The sequence below is a fragment of the Anomaloglossus baeobatrachus genome, chromosome 2, assembly GCF_048569485.1.
Source record: "Anomaloglossus baeobatrachus isolate aAnoBae1 chromosome 2, aAnoBae1.hap1, whole genome shotgun sequence".
Lineage (NCBI taxonomy): Eukaryota > Metazoa > Chordata > Amphibia > Anura > Aromobatidae > Anomaloglossus > Anomaloglossus baeobatrachus.
Genome location: NC_134354.1, coordinates 234,532,376 through 234,553,888, shown reverse-complemented (window position 1 = coordinate 234,553,888; position 21,513 = coordinate 234,532,376). Strand labels below are relative to the sequence as shown.

The 21,513-nt window shown below is 41.4% G+C and overlaps 1 protein-coding gene across 1 annotated transcript in view; it reads right to left on the bottom strand.

Moving 5' to 3' along the window:
* Positions 1-237: 237 nt before the first annotated feature.
* DYRK3 (dual specificity tyrosine phosphorylation regulated kinase 3) overlaps positions 238-21,513 on the bottom strand; it is a 60,397-nt gene continuing 39,121 nt past the window's right edge. The window contains exon 3 of the mRNA XM_075335708.1: positions 238-11,719. Coding sequence (XP_075191823.1) covers positions 10,172-11,719 — 1,548 coding nt within the window. The 3' untranslated portion in view covers positions 238-10,171. The remainder of the gene's footprint in view (positions 11,720-21,513) is intronic.

The window sequence follows — 21,513 nt, the reverse complement described above, 5'->3', positions numbered from 1 at the left end:
GGGGTCCAAAAAAAACACCCCTGATTCATAATCTGGGGGGTCTCAGCTACCCCCGGTAGCTGAAACCCCCGAGATTTTCGGTCGCTGGGGGGGGGTTTTTCGGGCCGCCGCTTTAAAGCGGCGGAACAGAATAAGTACCCTGTTTTGCCGCCGCTTTAAGTCGTACGGCCGTCGTTATGAGGTTAATATTAGGATACAAGTCATAAAACTCAATTGACAAAATTAAACAAATGCCACTTGAAAAAAAAATTCTTTTTATTTTAATATGGACATTTAATACAACTGGACCCTACTTTACAAATGTTGTAACAAATATTTGCATATTTCTTTTCTTTACACTTTTTGGTAGAAATATGATGCTGGATCCAAAGGATTGCATATCCCACACGTCACATTTAAAAACAGAAAGAAAAAAAAACATTCAAGGTCTACAAACCACACGTATTTCAAAGTGCCACATATATACAAAACATCTCACAGTAGGTACAAGAATTTAAAATAGATCAGTGGAAACTGAAGGAGTGCACGCCGGAGCAGAATATCTGAAGGGACTTTACTGCTTTGAGACGTAAACATTTTGCAATTGTGGAGTCTGTAAAATCATTGACGTAAGAAGCGGCTATCAAATGGGAACATGGAGTGAGACCTTGCAGTAAAGGAGTAGTCTGGAAAACATCACATAATGTTAACAAACCTTTAAAAAAATGTGCAGTACGTAAAAACAAATGTACCCCCCCAGTAAAATGGAAATATTAGCTTATTACACTAGTAGATATAAAATTGCATAGAATGGATTACTTCTCCCAGATAAGTGAAATACAAGGCAAACCCACACAAGACCAAAAAAGAGCAGTCAGTCCTACAGATTGGGGTTGTTCACAAGTATAAGCGAATGGCTTTAAGAGTAACCATGAGCAGAAATATTGAAGAGCCTCAAGTAAAAACACCCGTACTGACAAAAAGTCTGAGGTGTTGCCCATAGCATGGAAATGTGACTTTTTCACACTGTAAGGCCGGTGTCACACTTGCGAGTGCCTCACGTGTATCTCGTGCGAGTCTGGCATTGCATCACCCGGAACGGACTCGCACTCCCCTCACAGGAGCGTCTCCGCTGCATAGAGATGGATGCAACCGATCCGCTCCAGTGAGGAGAGTGCGTGTCTGTGCCGGGTGATGCAGCGCGAGATACAAGTGTGACACTGGCCTAAAGCTGTTAATCTTGACTCTTTGCTATGGGCAAGAAAAAACTTTTTGGCACTGTTAGCATATCATAAGAATGTATTCTTTTATATGGGATTTAAAGAGGTTGTTCCATAAAAAAGGACATTATAATCAATAGATATTTCAATAAGAGGTCTACAATTGAATAGGTTAAAAAAACAAATCCTGTGCAGAGATAAATGTGTTCCTGTTATGTACTGTGTAATGGCTGTGTCTGACTGTGCAGTGATATGGTCTGATCATATCACAACTCCTGGGCAGGAGAGAAAGCAAAAGAGTAAACTGACAGGACAACATGGAATTGCAGCTTCTGCTTTCTGTGAGGTAAAACATTTCCCCGCCTGTTTAAAAGTAATATTTTACCTCAAGAAAAATGTTTTACCTCACAAAAAGTCAGCTGCGGTCCATGCCTTTCTATATGTATACGCTTGTGACCCCTCATGCCCAGGAACTGTGGTATGATCAGACCATGTCCCTGTACGGTCAGACACGGCCCATTACACAGTACGTAGCAGGAACACATACTGTATATAAAATCTCAGCACAGGAATATATTTTTTTAACACATCCAATTGTGAAATTTAATTCCAAGATCTATTGATTAAGACTGACTAAAGTGTACTTTGCACATAGGACAACCTCTTTAAAGGGATAGAGTTTTGTTGAGTATGTACTGAAAAAGTCCTTAAAAACTTAACGCCAAAACATTGCAGTTTCTAACCACAAATGTATATTAAAAATTAGAAATAACTTAAAGGAACTGTCCAGTTCTGCTCATCAATGCCACATTGGAGTTGAGAAGTGCTGATCTTGTTAGAACACGACATGCCTTCCAAGATGGGCACACAATCAGTAGGTAGCGTGCACGTCCTTTTCTAACCATGTTCTATTCTGATCTTGCCTGTAGGTTCATTGGGAAGTAACATCATCAGCACCAATCACCTCCAATGTGAAAAACTGCAGCATGAGACAACCCCTTTAATATTACAAAAGTGCTTCTTATAGAAAGATCTATTAATCTGTATTATTTACACAACCTTCCTGCTTTAACGCCACTATCATGAGACTCGAGAATAATATAGGGCACTACATCAGGGTCTTTGGGACATTTATAATGTTTGCAGTGTAGAGCGAAGGAATTCTCAATCTTTACCAACACATTAGGCAAACATACGTGTGAAGACACCCTTAGCCTTATGTATGGAGCAACTCCCTAACAAACACTAACTCAAAATGTCTACCACTCTCAAATCAAGAAAAGTTTAACACTAGAAGTCATAAGAATTTCGAGCTCCATAGGGTTCCAATGGTAGAAATGTTAAATGACCCCTCTCTGGGACTTCTAGTGTTAAGAAATAACAGTCTTCGTTTTCCGTCTCTAAAATCACCGACAATAATAACATGAATAATAACATGCTTTTCACTTTTCTTCTCGTTTCAAACATAATACTCTAACGAATACAAGGTCCGTCTTTCCTGAAGGATCTTTTAGGATCCAAAAACTCTGCTGGACATAAGGAGCCAAGAATGGTACGACTACAAGTATCATTCTGCAACTGTTGTGACAAAATTAAGTACAAGTTGTGTTCACCAAAAGAAAAAAAACAAAAGCAGGATCAACATTGGTGAAAAATAAAATGCCAAAATTTAGTGTGAGAAGTTAGTCCATATTAAAACCCCAATGGACATACATGATTCTTACGCGTTTCGAGCTACCAACACATCATGGAGTTATCACCTGGGCAATAGAAAGGAAATCTTGAAAACATGATGTGTTGGTAGCCCTCAAGGACTGCAGTTGGGCAACAGTGTTCTGCCACACAATAGATATGGGTATGCACCCTAAAAAATTTCAGCTTAAAGGGTCCTATTGTTCCTCACTTGCCCCCACCTACACTGTAAACGACATCGGCCTTCCTAGGAGATATCCTATCATGAGGAACATGAGGCAAGGTGGAACAGTTTAAGAACCCTTACGTATATCTACATGATATTCTTTGGCCATGTGGGCAAATGACAAAGTGAACAACATCACTAACTGAGGGAAATCTACAATACTGGTAAAGGAGGACATGAGTGAATGATAGTTTTCCTTCAGACTTCCTTTTGTTATTCGGAAACCCAACTTTACTCATGGACGTGAGAGCACGTATCACTTCTTCAGCTTACCGAGGTGGTATGACTGCATGCAGGATTTCCTGTACGTATTCTATTTACAGGAAATCAGCGCAGAATGACCTAAGAGAATAGATGCGGTGTGTAGCTGAAAAACATCCCGACACATACAGAGCAATGAAGGGGCAATTGCATCTTTCTTCCTCTCGGGGATTAAAAACAGAGCAGACTTTTCAGCTGAGGAAAGATGGAGAAGTGACCGGGCTCTGTCTAGCTTTGTGCTAATCATTAAGCTTTTCATATACATTCTGTATTGGGTAATATTCTTGTTTTTTTCCACTATCTGTTTAGAAGAGGATGGAAATATAGCTAGGGTGTGTCGTATCTTTGTTGTTTATCCTGTTCTTTGTCATTGCTGCCTCTGATCTACAATGTCATCCGCCCTCATTACTCCTGTGATCTCTCCGCTTTTGTCCCTCGAGACACCTGGGATGTGCACACGTGACTGCTTCACAGTCTCATCCTGCACTTTCATGGACATGAAAAAACCATCACAAAGGATAAACCACATCTCAGATTCGGTCAGATACGTACATATTTTATCATATGCACTAAACCTTCTTTTGTCCGATTTGCCCTACAATCAAGGCTATTCCTGGAGTGACCGTTCCCAACAAATCCTCCGTCACACCAATCTTTCTCTATATAAAATATAGAAACCTCACGTTCCATTCAATTCACTTTCTTTGTGACCTTTCACAACACAATGCTTTACCATCTTCTAACTATGTTATTATATTATTCATAAACTGTGCAGAATCTCCGACAATGTTTAAAGGTCCAAAGCAGGAAAGCGTCGTTTCCATATTCCAATCTATTTCAATACACGCTACACAGGCAAGAATGGAACATCAGTATCGATGGGGATCTTGGTAAGCCGATTACATTGCATCTACTGTATATAGTCCCCATGGACAGGTGGTGGTAGTATGTAGTCGGAGCACTGTGCTTCTCTGCCCTAATTCACATTGAGGTAACAGACACAAGGTAAGGTTTTAATACTAAAGTAGGACCCTCGCGACTGGATACACCTTGACACGGACGGATAGCTTTTACACTTTTTAATCAGTGTTAAAGTTCCCCATGTTATTTAAATGTACAACTACTATTTACGTTATTAAAAGGGTATATACCTTTGTGCTTTTTTTTTTTTTACAACTTCTCTTAGGTTTTGTTTGTGAAATGGCCATGGTGTGAACAAGCTCCTGTTGCACATATACCAGCTTGTACCCCGCCTCACTCTTTTGATTTTTATGTGTGGTTCAAGTCTTAAAGGGAATTCATCACCACGTTTTTGCCACAATATCAGAGCAGAATGATGTAGGGGCAGAGACCCTGATTCCAGCAATGTGTCACATAGAATCATAGAATGGTAGAGTTGGAAGGGACCTCAAGGGCCATTGGGTCCAACCCCCTGCGAGTGCAGGTTTTCCTAAATCATCCCAGCTATATATTTATCCAGTTTCCGCTTGAAGATTTCCATTGATGGAGAGCTCACTGCCTCCCGTTGTAGCCTGTTTCACTCCCTGACTGCCCTCACTGTCAGAAAGTTTTTTCCTAATGTCTAATGTCAATCTCCTTCCTTTTAGATTCATCCCATTGCTTCTTGTACTTCCTTGTGCTAATGAGAATAGGGAAGTTCATGCTGCACTGTGATTACTTTTCTGATGTTTGTAGACCGCTATTAAGTCTCCTCTCAGCCTTCTCTTTTGCAAACGAAACATTCCTAGCTCTTTTAGCCAGTCTTCATATGACATGGTTTACAGACCTTCTACCATCTTGGTTGCTCTTTTCTGGACTTGCACCAGTATATTGAGGGCTTTCTTGAATTAGGGTGCCCAGAACTGTACACAGTATTCCAGGTGGGGTCTGACCAGAGCAGAATATACGGGAATAATTACCTCCCTTGATCTAGATTCAATGCTTGTCTTGATACATCTCAGAATTTTGTTCATATTTTATCTGCAGCTCTACACTGTTGGCTCCTGTTGAATCTGTAATCTACTATTATGCCCAAGTCCTTTTCCCCGCTGCTATCACTCAGTTCTATTCCTCCCATACTATATATGCTTTTTACATTTCTTTTACCCAAATGTAGGACTTTGCATTTGTCGCTGTTAAACAACATTCTGTTTCCCTCGGCCCATTGTTTGAGTGTGTCTAGATCCTTTTGAATATACTCTTTCCTTGCTAGTGTTGGCAACTCCTCCTACCTTAGTATCATCTGCAGATGTAGGATACATACTGGACTGCTTGCTGTAGTTTTGATTAAAAAAAAAAATCACAGTTCTAACCAGCAGGAAATTATCACTAGACTAGCAAACCTGCTGCAAGGTAGTCCTCCATATTCATATGCTTTTCATAAACCCGCCCCCACCCCTGATTGGCAACTTTGAGTACACTGTGCCAATCAGTAGTGTGGGCGGGGTTATACAGATCTCAGTATTCAGAGAACTTTTAGAGCTGCCACAGATAAAACAGTGATTTTATCAAAACTAAAGCAAGCAACCCAGTAAGTGACACATCACTGGAATCAGGCTCTCTGACCCTACATCATGCTACTCACAGATGGGGTGGAAAAAGCCTGATGACAGACTTATTTTAGAGAATAGTGTCCAAGAAGAAAGAATATGCAATAATCTAAGGAATTATCTAGTGGTTAGATTTTCCAACATAATGAGAAAAGTTTGACCCTCACTGCACAAGAGTCCGTGGGCTGGGTGATTCCACATCCATCCCATATAGTGGCCTTTACATTTGGATTATGATAAGTATTTAAAAACAATTCTATTTCCTTAAGTGGGCCGACTGAAAAGTATTCTTAAAAAAAGCTTTTACATTATTAAAATGTGAAGTCAAAGCAGAGTACATAAGAGACACATACGATAAGATATTCTGATGCCAACTGCAATGTTTTCTCATCATCCAAATATGCTCAAACCCCACGAAACACAAATTTCACACCACATCCAAGCATGCCATTAATAAAAGTAGGGCAGACGTCATCCTCATATACAAATGCACAGCAAAGTTATGTGAGGATGAAGCATGTAATATAACATATGTCAAAATTAATTCATTCTGCCCATAGGAGTATCAGCTTTCATCAGGAATGACTTTATACATTTAGGTTACTTAGCAGTAAAAAAAAAAAAAAAAAAAAAAAGAATAGTTCTTCAGGCGATACATTAGTATTTCATCATTCTATTCCAATCAAGTCAGTATTTCAAAGGAAGCAAAGATTAAACACAATGTAGGAATATATCCGATTGCTCATTTGATCCACAAATGGAGCACTGCACCTCAATGACCATTCACATCCCGACATAGCACCAAGTAGACCCAACCCTAAAGACCCCAGGATTGCCAGAAGCAGGTTTGTTGCATCTCTATTGAGCTCTAACAGCCATAAAAAAGGTGACACATGGAAGCTGGAATGGATATCAGGAGCTACTGGTCACTTTAGCATCTTCATTAAATGGGGGACACAAGGGCATGTTGAAAAGGGACTGTGGAAGGGAACCTGTCACATTGAACATGGCGTCTCACCGGCAGACACAAGGTTATAGGATAGAAGTGGAGTAGACTAGTTTGTGGGAAAGGAACATAATTAGTCAATCTTTATTTAATTCCTGCTCTTTCCATACTTCGACAAATATCTCTGTACAGCACGTAGACCATTACACTAAGACCGCCTACTGGACTCCAATCCCTGAATAGAACCGCCCACTGGACTCCTATAATGAGCAGAGAATTAAGATAATACTAATATTTTATTAGCATAGATATTAAAATAATAATTTAGACCTATTATTTTGCTCCAAAACTAGATTTATCTGCTCAGTGCCTTCAGCTCTATAAACGGCTGAGAGATAGAACGGTATATACAAAATGACAGGTTCCCATTAAGAGGTTAACCCCTCATGATAAAGATCCATGCACATCAATATTATCAGTTAACAAGGCTGAGGTTGGATTCACATGTGCAGTTAAAAAAAAAAAAAAAAGGTAAAAAGTTGATGTAGGCCACACCACCAACCACCTAAGGCTACATTCACACTTCCGTCTTTTTGCATCAGTCAAAATCAGTTGTGTGACTGATGCAACGGATGCGTTGCAGATAGTGGCACAACTGATGTGACTGATGCTGCAAAAAAACGATCCGTTTTTTTTTTTACTGTTTGAAAGGGTATCGGCTGATCATTCACAAAAGCCGGCCGCCGGCTGATCATTCACAAAAGCCAGCCAATCAGCTAATCATTCCGGCCGCTGGAACTGGAAGTGAATTTACAGTCGATCATGGTTTTTTACTGTACGCATGCTCACAGTTAAAAACCGATCCGGCGCACACAAAAAAAGTTGCATTGTCTGTCGCTCCCTCCTGACGGTCAGTCACTCCACGACAGATCAGTCGCGGGACAGATGCAACGCAGGGCCATCAGTCGCAATCTGTCGGTAATAAAAGTGTATGGGGAAAAAACGGATTCCTGCAAAATATATTGCAGGATACCGTATTTCCTGAAGGTGACGGATTGTGACTGATACAAAACAACACAAGTGTGAATGTAGTCTAATGTGTATGGAGGCCCCCAGACTCTACCATGACAGATATTGTCAGGGAAGAGAAAAGGATCAAGTATTTGTAATTTTAATACCTGATCCTTTTGTTCCCAGGGGAAAGCGATGTCTGGCAGCACCTTACTCCCTCCTTCCCATTCAGAATACATGAATGCTCAGCAGAGTTGAGCATGCATGTGTTTTGGAGGGGGGTATAGATGCGAGAGCTATAGAAAATGGCTCAGTGTTTCTGTGGTGTACGCCATTTCTTGAAAATCACCTCCCATGTGTGATCCTAAGACTGCACAAGTGAATTCAGCCTTAAGCTCCTGACCTTCAAAATAAAGTCAGAACTAGTGGCACCGGATTTGGAGTTAGAGGGGGCACATGGCTTACATTGAAAGCATACAGATAAACAATGTCTTGGCAGAGGTAAGAGAGAAATGCCAGCTGCACATTCAACCCTTAGTTGTGGGCTACAGGCATCTGAAAGGGTGTTGACGGTGTGAAAGAGCAGCTGGAGATACTCCGATATACATATAGATGAAATTGTTGCCACTGTTCATTTTCTGACCAACTTACATATAGTAGCATTTCCTATAGGCAAACAGAGTGAAAATGCAACAAGAAAGTCAAAATAGCCACGTTTCTCGGCATCCTACCATGAAGGTGCCAGTACATATTAGAGCTGAGTTTGCGGCTCTGCCAATTTTGGCAAAATTAGCATGTTGAATTTCATTGCCTGATCCATATCTCCCAATGGAAAATAACGTGGCGCCAGGTATGTAATAGCATTTTACTGCTCTCACCCTGCTAGGAACATATGCACACCCGGTCAAATGAGGATGCATGTTATCATGTATATGAGGAAAAAGGAGGGGAATAGCTATGGGTGTATGTGCACCTCCAGAGAAAGGAACATGACAAAGTTTACCCATATGTGTTTTTAGATATATATCTATAATAAACTGTGTTTCCCCAAAAATAAGACTGTGCCTTATATTATTTTTGGCTAGGGCTTATTTTCAGTGGATGTCTAATATTTTTTATTGCTGTACGTTGTCCCATTGTGTTACTGTAAAATTTAAATATAGCAATCTGACAGAATCACTGATACTGGAACAGAGGGGTAGTGGTGTAGGGGAGAGGGAGGTGTGAATATTCATATTGAATTAACAGCGGGAAAGTACAGCAGTCTGACTGCAAGCATTCAATGATGCCGGCACACAGGGGTGGGAAGGTGAAGCCGTGAATATTCATTTTGTATTTACAGTGGGCGCGCAACTAAAATTTCTGGGGCTTACAGCAACACAACGGGGCAACATACAGCAAAAAAAGTTACATATTCTCAAAGGGCTGCACAAGCCCTATTTCAGAATACTATTAGCATGATGAACCGCAATTACAGCTTATTTTTGGAGTAGGGCTAATATTTTAAGCATACATCAAAACAGGCCCAAAAAGCCCGCTAGGACTTATTTTAGGGATAGGTCTTATTTTCCGGGAAAACAAAAATAAAATAAATATTTTTAAATTCATACACATATATATTTTATCACTTCTCAGATACCTCTCCATATCTCCTATTATCTAAAGTAGAATAAAGTGGTTCCCGGTTATTAAGCAACACAAAATCTCAGAAATGTACTGCATCCAACGATGCATCTGATGCCGTCAAAGCATAAGAAAGCGTATAGCATTAACATGACTGAATGGGTGGAGGGGTTTAGTGAATATGTGGCTGTAACCAGTCCTTGGTACATGAACGTGGCACATTGGACAGCGCTTAGATACCCCAGCTCATGGCCAAAAGTCTATTTATCACTTAAGTTTGTCAGTTTTGGCAAACTGCATGGTTGGCCATGCCGAAGCAGGCAAATGTGAGCCGGAATATTGTGTAATGGCTGAAGTGACAGCTTGACAAGTAAACAGAAAGTTTACATGTATGCCTTCATCCTTCTATTATTGCTTTACGTGTTCAGAAGAACATCATACTGACCTATAAGAAAAGAATCAAGTTTGTACCAGATGGTGATTGAAATGCTTAGCCCTTTAAACAGAATTATTGAACAAATCCTGATTTCACAAAGCCAAATGTTTTCATTATTCTTTTTTGTTTTTTTAAAATAATTAAAACGCTAAAAACCCTTCAGTTGCGGTAGCTACATTATTGGTAGCAAAATGTTCTCATCATAGCTGTGCTTAACATCGGTAAGGATTAGCTGACTAGCTTGGGTAAAACAGTTCGAAGTGGTATGCTCCCATTAGAGTCGTTCATTAAATTTGCTCTTAATTTATTGGCCACACCCACTACAGGGGGCAATTTAGAGGTAATCCCTGGGAAAGAGCTGGTATGGCTGGTAATCCTTTTTCCTGAGGACTTGTCTGTTAGAGGAGGTTTGGGCATCCTTTTACAGATCCACTGATGTCGTAATGCCTGACTCGGAGTCATTCGGGCTGTTGGATCCCAATTCAAACAACCTTTTAAGAAGTCGATAAAAAGAGCATCTTCACAACCCTTTAATGCGGCCACCCAGTCCTTGCTCCCAGGAGCACCACGCATTTTTCCCCTTCGAGATCGGCTTCCATTTAAGACCACAGATCCATTGGGAAGCGTGGTTACTGTGCAGTAACGGGGATAGCCCTTCGAGTTGACAAAGTTCTTTGCTCTCTTGGCTTGTTCTAGGAGCTTCGGAGGTGGTGCCCCAAGAAGTTCTATCATGCATGCCAACTGATCTCCTTCATCTTCTCCTGGAAACAATGGGTAGCCAGTCAAAAGCTCCACTAAAATGCATCCAAAGCTCCACATATCAATGGGCATGCCATAACGACTTCCTAGTATGACCTCAGGAGCCCGATAGAACCGAGACTGTATGTAGGTGTATACTCTTTGATGCTCAAAACAACTTGATCCAAAGTCAATCACTTTAATCCCACTTCGCCCTTGCTGTTTAAGCAAAATGTTTTCTGGTTTGAGGTCACAGTGGATAATTTTATTCCTGTGCAGAGCCTCAAGGCATTGGAGGATTGAATGAGCAAATTTACGAACTAACTGTAGACTAAAACCTTGGAATTTGTTTCTTTTGATCAGTTCATACAAGTTCATGCTCAGCAACTCAAAAGTCATGCAAATGTGATTGCGGAAGGTAAAACTTTCCAACATGTGTATTACATTCATACTCCCGGTCTTATCCTGTTTCTTTAGATGTTCCAGGATACGGATTTCCTCAGCTGCCTGTCGATGGAATCTCTTCTCATTGCGGACAATCTTAAGAGCCAAATGCTGGTGAAGTTTGTGATCATAAACTTTTGCCACTTGTCCAAAGCTACCCTTTCCGATAATTTTCAATACCTCATAGCGATAAGCTATTTGGTCATGCGGCACCAACGTATACCCTCCTTGGTCGTCATCATACCCTCCGTTATTAGGACCTCCTACAACACCTTGTCTCTTCTTAGCATTTGGGCCAATAAAAAATATTTCAGTGAAGTTGCCGATTTCCTGCAGTTCAAAAGAACTTAGTTGATGTTTGTACTGCTTCAGTGCTTGTTCTGAGCTCAAATATGTGGCTTTGGAGGACTTGGTGGAGCTATCACTTGATTTTGAGGTGCCTGAACTGTCAGAACTTTTTTCTTTAGTCAACACTGGCAAAGCATTATCCGTTCCTGGTAGTGCAGCACTGACCCTGCGGTTGCCAGAGTCCTCAAACAGTTGTTGAACCTTGACTTGCTGGTGGTCCTTCATGGCAAACTTATTTCCACTTATCTAAGAGATAAAAAGAAAATAAAGTAAAATTAGAAAGATAATGTAAACTTCATGCAAAAAAAGTAACAAAAACATACATCATATGTGAAGAGGAGTAAAGTACTGCACATGGTTTAAAGCTAAACATCCTTAATTAGCCTACCCTCCCACTTCTGTGTTCAAGATTTTTGTTATGCTGCACCAGCTCACTGGAATGTACTACCCCAGAAAATAATATTAAAGAGGTTGTAATGTCCACTATTTTAACATTGATGGCCTATCCTTAGGGGTACTTTGCACGTTGCAACATCGCTACTGCGATGTCGTCGGGGTCAAATCGAAAGTGACGCACATCCGGCGCCAGTAACGACGTTGCAACGTGTATAGCCTAGATGCATTCCTTATGAAGGAGGCGGGTCGCCGGCCAGAGCGACGTCGCAGGGCAGGTAAGTGCATGTGAAGCTGCTGCTAGCGATGTCGCAGCGTGCAAAGTACCCCTTAGGATAGGTCATCAATGTCTGTTTGGACAGGGTCTGACACCCCGCACCCACACCGCTCGGCTATGCTCGGTGGCAGCAGCAGGAAATGTTCAGTTCTGGAGCTGCTCCGTGTTCGGATAGCGGCGGCAGCCGTGTGCAGCAAATCCACCTCCTACTGATTTGAATGGGAGGCAGATGTGCAGTACCCAGCCGCGGCCACTATCAGTTGACGGGGCAGCTCCAGAACTGAGTATTTCCGGCCACCTACTGCCGCTGGCGGCACATATAACAGCTGATCGTGGTAATGTTGGGTGTTGAACCCCATGTGATCAGACATCAATGACCTATCCTAAGGATAGGCCATCAATGTTAAAGTAGTGGACAACCTCTTTAAGGGTTATGTACACACGGCATCGTCATTTTTGAAGCCAATGACACTTCAGGAAAATGCTGTAGATGTTTTTCCTAAAACATTTTGTCTTTACTGTTCTTTTAGCAGCAACTTTGACGCTGGCATCTTTATCTTTATTTTATAAATAAGATAGTACTGTCTTCCATTTGGATAGTACTGGCTCCCAATTTAGTCAACACTGCCGAGCAGGGCAGATCAAAGTGAGTCTTCGCAGGACCTCACTGTTGGCTAGTGTAGATGAGGTAGAATGCGTCATCCACAATAGCTTCAGAAAGAGGACAAAGATGGTCGAAAGAGGAGGCGCGGGACCCAGAGAATGGAGACGCCCATCTGACCAGTCTGCTCCACACCAACCGTTAGGTAAGTAGCATAAACATCCGATGACAGGCTCCCTTTAAGCAGAATTCCAGGTGGAATCTGTCTGAAAAAGTCGTCTTGTACACACTCCCAACCCACCCTGGTAACATTTCCAATTTTATACGTGCCCTAAAAGTCATCTTTTAGGCACTCCATGCATTGAGTAGCATTTTGTATCTGTACATACACTAGCTGGTAGCCGACTCATGCAGATTTACAAGTAAAACCTCCTGTATTATCTTAATAGCTGGACCATACAATACAAGCACTTTATACCTTTTGTGTCATCCCTATTTCCTCAAGAGCAGGAGTCTCAGGCTATGTGCGCACTAGGCCGTTTTACCCGCGGATTTACCCGCGGATTTGCTGCGGAAATTTCTTGAGAAATGTCTGCAATCTTTGTGCAGACATTTCCCAGCAAATCCTATGAGAAAAAAAAATAGCTGTGCACACTGTGCGGATTTTTCTCAAGAAATTTCCTTGAGAAGATTTTCTTGAGAAAATTTCTTGAGAAAATAAGCATGTCAATTCTTTCTGCAGGTACCTGCGGATTTCTGCAGTACAGCCTGCAAAATCCGCAGGGAACAACCTGCGGGGAAATCGCGGCAAATCCGCATGCGGATTTACCGCGGATTTGGTGCGGATTTTTTCCGGAGGTCCGGAAATCTTCCACTCCCAGAAGTTTCTCAAGAAATTTTCTTGAGAAATTTCACATTTCTAGTGCGCACAAAGCCTTAATCCTCTTGTTAGAATTAGTGTATTGTGTGATATTATTTCTAGATCTACCTTTGAACTGGAAAACGCTGTGGTATATGTTAATGCTATATTATTAAAATCGTATTAATACTATATAATTCACTGTGCATTGAAGACAGTCAGCCTTACAACGATAGCCAGTATATACTCATTTCACACGACCTATGCTTTGACCTAGGCGTCTACCCACTCTTAGTTCCTCCTTGATTGAGGTCCCTTGGTAAGCCAAATTTTTCTGCATGGGAATCAACTTGCTAGTGAAACCTCTCAAGCATCACAATATTACGTAGTGGAAAATGGATCTGTTATGTTGTACAAAAGGTGCCGTAAATTTCGGACAATAAGGATGAGATTCACATTAACAGACGGATGAACTGTCCTTTATCTTGTCCTTCAGAAGTCTTAAGCCGTTTTTTCGTGTGAATACTGACTGTACTTGTTTGGACGAAGTGAATTAAGACAGATCATAAAACCTTTCTATTTATACCTATAAGACCGAGTCTGCACGATTTAAGCTCAAGAGACTATTCTTTGAAGCGCGAATCCCTTCAGTCGAATGTTGGATGTAAACACTTGTTAGATGGTCACCGAGACTCCTCAAGTAATGACATCTGCTTCCCATTATAGTCACTGGTGGCACACTGAGAAATGCTGACTATGTAAGAAGTATCAACAGGAACTCGAAATAGCAGAGCGCTCAAGGAGCCAACTTATAAATAAACCCGTCTTGGGCGGAACATGGTAGGACGCTGATAATTTATATTGCTTTCCTGCCCCGATACAGGATGATTCATGAATGGATGCTCCTGCCAGATTTTACTTTGCGTAAGCTAGCTGCATCATCCCTTTTAAGTCCATGCGAGACTTATATCAGCAAGCATCATGAACACAAGATATGTATGTCAAGCAACGTGCGCAACTAAAGCCGCCTGGAGTTTATTTTTAATCGGATTATCTCATTATAATGAAGCAACTGCTCTGTCCATGCGTAGGACTGAAGAAAACTTGGATAATATTTTAAGAAAGATTGTAAAACAGTCACATAGATGACGTCGAAGCACGCCACAGAGCCAAAAACACAAAATGTAGGGTGGAGTAAGGCTGTGTGCACATGGGGAGTTTTTGCTGCATTCTTTTTGTTGCAGATTTTCACAAATCTGCAATGATATACTTATGCTGGCAAAGTCTATGAGAATCCTGAAGTGTTGTGCACACATTCAGGATTTTTTCCTTGCAGAAAAAAAAATTTGCAGCAAGTCAACTCTTTCTGCATTTTTACCAATGAAAAAAAAAAACACTGCATAAAAACATACGACAAATACGCTCTTTTTTCCGCAACGTCTTTCCTGCCAGAACATGCAGATTGTCTGCAACCAAATCTGCAATGTGTGCACATAGCCTTACAGGAACTCTATTGCTTTTTTTGTTTCTTTACGCTTTTATTCATAACCAAAGTTTTTCTAAAAATGGCACAGTTTTCCAACAAAAAAGTAAATATACTGGTATGTTGGGCAGCTGACATAGTAAATAGTGATGAGTGAATACTAAATATTCGAGTTCGGGTTATTCGTACTGAATACCTAGTACTATTCTAGTAGTCGTCACAAATAATGAACCCAATGCATTTTTCTGGGAAATCTTCAAGAAAAATGCTCGGGTTCCCCATTGACTTTTATTAGGTTTGCTATTCATGAAAAATATTGAAATAGTACTAGGTATTCGGTACGAATAACCCCAATATTTAGCATTTGCTCATTGCTAATAATAATGATTTCTCATTACGACAAAAAAAAAAAAAACACATTCACAAAAAAACTGACAGAAATTGAACATGTGTTAAAGTATGCTCCCATTAAAAAAAAAACAAAAAAAAAAAAACACCACCTCTCCAGCCTTATATCCTTTGGGCCTCATCTACACGTACGATATTTCCTACTATGAGAAAAATGGACCGATTATTATAATCTGACTGATTACAATTTCATCAGCGTGTAATACCAATGCCATCTGATTTTCTTGGAAATTCAGATTTTTTTTTTTTTTTTTTTTTTTTTAAAGTTTCCACTTTCTCCATTCTGACAATCCATGAAAATTGGTCCAATTTTTTTCACAGACCCGTTGACTTTATTACATGACGTGTTCGCAGTTTTCCACATCTTGGACATATGAATGGCCCCGTAGACTATTGCGTGTACAAGTGAAACCCACAGATCGTACTTGCACGTGAAAATCTGTCGTGTGAATGAGACCTGATGGTTTTCATCTTGTTCCCACCCTATCATTTACATACACTACCATGAGACTGTTTGCGACAATTGCACTCAGAGAAATGTTTACTACAGTTTTGTCAATGGAGCAGCTTGGCAGTCTTCCTTCATCAAACTAGTGCCATTATGCATGCTTACCAGATGCTTGTGTCCCCAGACTGGAAATTCGGATCAATTATTGGTCTAATGAGTAAAGATTAAAAAAAAAAGACGCGTTCACCGTGTGCAACATCATCTAAGGCCTCATTCAGACTTCCCCGATTTTCCACATACACAGGAAAGGGTGCGGGTTTCATCTGTATTTGGCCAATGGGTCAGATTTTATTATTATCAGCGATTTTCACGGATGGATAACTACCATATATGAATAAATCACAAAACTTCTCCTATACATTACAATGTGAATCATGGACAGCACATGGATTGTACACCGATGCCATCCATGTGTAGTTAGTGATTTCCATGGACCCGTAGCCTTGTATTGGTACTTTTCAGTGACTTTGATCAAAAATGATTTTTTGGGTTTTTGGACAAATGGTCCAAGAAAAAGCCCCAGATATGTGAATAGCCCCATAGACTTTAATGGGTATGTGATTGAAGAGTGTCTGAATGAGGCTTTAAAGCATCTAATCCAGCACAAATTGTACTGACATGTTCTGATCCGTCACAAACAAGCTTGAAATTCTGACATTAGCAAAAGTGAAGATCAGTCGGTTACTATGGAAAATATTCTACAGTAACCAGAACACACTGATTTCTGCTGAAGTCTATTTCTGGACCCAGAAGAACAAAATCCTAGTCTTGTCTTTTGTATCCTCGGCATAAAGTATAACTAATTGCCTCACAGAAATGACTAAATACACAAACAAGCCTCAAGCTTCAATGAACCTCACATATCAGGACCTGACGTGTCAAAAAAGTGATATATATATTACACCATGAAGCTAAAAGGATATTCCTACCCCAAGCTATATAGGAAATGATTCATCCATGGACTAACATCCATCCTCCCGGCTCAGCAGCTTTCTTCTTCTGCAACAGTAATGGAGCATGTGTTTTTAATGTGCAATTTATTGGTCTCAAGGGAATAACGCTTATTGCATCACCGTTCTGGGAAACAGGGACTCTTCCAGTTATGGCAACCAGGTTACAAAGCAGGAGTTCTTCGGGGTCAAGCAAGACTCTGAAAGCTGCACTCGTAAAATACACCCTAAGAGTATCTTTGCCTCGAAGAAGCTGTTTGTAAGCCAAGAATTCTGATTGACAGCCCAAAAGAAGTGTTGAAATCTGCTTCCTGGAAGGCAAGTACAGTTGGAGTCTACCGTCAAGACAAGGAACTATCAAATCGTGAGAAAGTAAATCATTGCATCCAGCAACATGAAGAAAATGTGATCGTGAACAACCAAGGAAAATTCGGTAAAGATCCAGTGCTAATGGTTTAGATTCAAGATTGCAACTGAAAAAAAATGCAAGAAATCCAAACGTCTCTTATACCCAGGCTATGTGTAGGGAAGGAAGCCGCAATAAATACAACTAATAGCTGATGAATGCGGTCTTGGAGGAATGAAATTGCTTGATGTCATTTAAAATCGGCTACAAAGAACAGTATGCTGTTCTGGAGGCAACTAACAAATATATGGATACCAAATGGTTAAACTGGATCTGTCCACGCACAGACAAGTCATCAGCTCCATGGTCTAAGAAAAAACAGCACCAAGAACATGTCTCCAAGAAGAACTACTGAAATGGCTGAAGGATTTCACTAGATTTCCTAATCGCGAACCTGTCATCACCGTCACCATAGCCTTACTTGGCACTCTCTAAAATGTCAAAGGCTGCATAAAAAAGGTAAAAAATAAGTTATACAATAGCAAAAAGTGAAGAATTGTGTGCGATACCAGTCTCATACGAGGTCACACAGTCTCACACACCTCCTGGTGGGAGATGTCCTAACAATGTTTCTTCAAAGCTTCAAGTCCCTTGCAACAAGCAAGGTTTCGTACCCTGGGCTTCATCAGGGTTCTGCGCTCCCGCTGGAAACCACTGGAGAAAGCTTGAAAAGATGTACCCTTGCAAGGAAAATGGAAATCAAGCCATGGAAGCTTAACTCCTGAGAGACCAAGATCTCATTTCATATAGCCAAATAGATTGTGAGCCCCAATAAGGACAGTGTTGCCAATGTATGTAACGTGTTATGGAATTAATAGCACTATTTACCGTACTTTTCGCTCTATAAGATGCAGTTTTGTTCTCCCAAATTTTGGGGGAAAGTAGGGGGTGCATCTTATAAATCCGAATATACGAGGGGCTATTTATATATACATACATACATACATACATACACACATACATACACATACATATATATATATATACACTACAGGGTCCAGGGAAGGTGGGGGCAGCTCTGGAGCGGTGCTGGGTGCTTGTGAAAGCTGCAGGAGGGAGCCTTTGATCTCCAGCTCCCGCTCATATAATATGCACTGCTGCTGTCCATCACCGTGGTGCTGAAACCACACCGCGGCGATGGGCTGGGGCAGCGGCGCATATTATATCTGCCTGCGCCCTCCTTTGATCGCACATGATCCCCCTGTGATAGAAATGGCCCCCATACTGCTGCCCATAGTAAAATAAAAAAAGCTTTATTTACCTCCAGCGCTGATCTCCCGGTGTCTCTGCTGCTGCTGTCTGTGATCAGGCACACAGAGATGATATCACTCTGCTGTGCAGATCACATGACCGGCACTGAGAACCAGGAAGTGGAGGAGGAGCAGCAGCACGGAGGGAGACACAAGGAGGGACAGCGCTAAGAAGGTAAGGAAAGAGTGTTTTATTTTACTATGGGCAGCAGCCTGGGGGCCATATCTAACACAGGAGAGATGTGCCATCTATAGTGGCCATAGGCAGCAGTATGGGGGCCATATCTAACAGGGGAGGTGTGCCATCTATAGTGGCTATAGGCAGCACACATGGGGGCCATATCAAACACAGGGGAGGTGTGCCATCTATAGGGGCCATGGGCAGCACAGGGGAACATGTGCCATAAATAGGGGACATGTGCCAGCAATAGGGGATGTGTGTCATCAATGGGGGACATGTGGCATCACTGGGGGACGTGTCCCAGCACAAGGGGGCTATATTCAATATAAGGGGGCCATATCCAGATTAAGGGGGGCTAATTTTAGGATGGGGGGGTATGAGGGACATATACCCTATATGATTTGTTAGACGGACGCTAGCATTATAAGATGGACCCCATTTAACATTAAAAAAAAATAAATTCTCTTTTCCTTCACCAAATTTGGGGGTGAGTCTTATAATCAGGTGCGTCTTATAAAGCAAAAAATACGGTAAGTGAATAAAAATTATTATTATCAGAGAGTGACATCTTTAGATCACTGTAGAACACCATGGTGAAAGTTCAAGGGTGGAACCTATAATGGCAGGTTCCCCTTAGACTAGAACATGAAGTCAACCTGTCCTATCTTTGGGCTAGTTTGTACCAGTGTTATACCTTAAGTTCACCAGCAGAGTGTGTGTGTGTGTGTGTGTGTGTGTGTGTGTGTGTGTGTGTGTGTGTGTGTGTGTGTGTGTGTGTATGTATAGGGGGTGTAGGGGGTGTACGGGGGGAGGAAATAAATCAATCCTAGGAGGTAGTATGGGTGTGTAGGAATTCTGCTTTTTCACAGAATTTGCTTTTATGCAGCGTGCTCTCCTTGATGACACTATTCTTTCCTAAGCAGATTCTGAGAATCGGAGGTTCCCTTTCTTCTTCACACAGCGCACCATTAGGCAATATTTCTTAATATCATTGTTGGAAGCAAGTTACGTAGATTCGGTCTCACGATGAAAACCTCTAGCAAACTTAAGTTTGTGCTGTTGTATATGAGAATTCTATCCAAAATGTAACCTTTCAACACTGACAATAATATGTGTCAAAACATTACAACAAACGTCATAATAGGGTATTCACAGAGTAAGAGCAGACTACTGTGCTCCCATAACAAAGCCGCTATTACTACAGTCATCGGACTATTCAACTGTTCTCAATAGCCTCCTAGAAACTGTACAGAACACGGCAGCAAACCAAGGAGAAGGAGCGTCTGTGAGCCGATTCTGTCATCTTTATTCAATTGTCATACAGTAAGATGTAATGTTTATTTGGAGTGTACACCAGTCTTCACCAACACCCCACCCTCCAGAAGTGGAAACATTTCCAACATTTGCATATGGCAATGCTGCATGCACCGCCCCGTATGACAGAACCCCCTATAAGGTCCATAGTACCTGTAGGCACAACAAGTCGCCTTATTCTTACCTAAGATCAATTTTTCAGAAAAGATTAGACCTCTGTAATGATCCATGCCGCTATAATATACTGTATATATAAACTGTATATATATATTTCTCATATGTGTTCCACCAAATGTCCTTCATACATTCCACCACAGATCCTCCCGCACCCCTGAATCTCAGGTTCCCCTGCCAGAAGCAATCAGTATCGCAAGATGTGGTGTGCGCGATCAGATGTGCATGGGTGTGCGTGATCTTATGTGCGCGATCTGATATGCGTTGGTGTGTGTGTGTGATCTGATGTGCATTGGTGTGTGTGTGTGTGTGTGTGTGTGTGTGATCTGCTGTGCGTGATCTGCTGTGCGTGAGTGTGCGTTCCACGGCAGGTACTCCTGTTCGACGTCTGGTGAATATGATTGCGGGGTCTTCTGTCTTCTCTGTTTTGGGGGTGTCTGCTTTCTATAATGAAGTATCTTGCAGTATTCTTTAACTTTTTTAGCTGCATGGACACTTCATTATTGAACAGTGACTAGGGCTTATTTTTGGGGTAGGGCTTATTTTTGCAAAAACACGGTATAATTAATTATATATATATACACATATATATATATATATATATATATATATATATATATATATATATATATATATATATATATATATATATATATATATATATATATATATATATATATATATATATATAGTGGGGACCGCCACTGCAGATTAAGGGATGCCTGGGGCTGATGGTGGGTGCAGTCAGTTGTAATAGCCTCCTGAGAGTGAGGCAAGCCCCAGGGCCCTGTGTAGGTGTGTGGAACCACACGGTGCAGAATAACTCAACACAAGCAGAATGTCTTTCAGGGGTTTTACTCACTGTTGATGGCAGGGTGAGTAACCCGGGCGTAGCTGGGATGAACCAGGCTGGAACCAGGTATCCTTCAGGCTGACTGATGAGGGTGGCTACCGACTCGCCTTCCTTAGCCCTTTGCGTTTTGGAGTAACCCCGACTTTTAGTCCCTATGGGGGTCACCCAGGGAAGTTGCTGAAGCCTCTCTCCCCTTCGTTTTGGCCCGTTTGCTTGTAGCCTGGACCAGGACACTCCGGCTGCTTGCCTCCTGTGAACTATGGGCCCTAACTGTGGCGACGTGGCTGCGGACTCTGTAGTGTGGTCTTGGGGGTGTAAAGTGCCCCCTCATGCAGGTTTGGCAAGGAAAGGTGGATCTATCCCTGCACTGGGACCTGCTACCC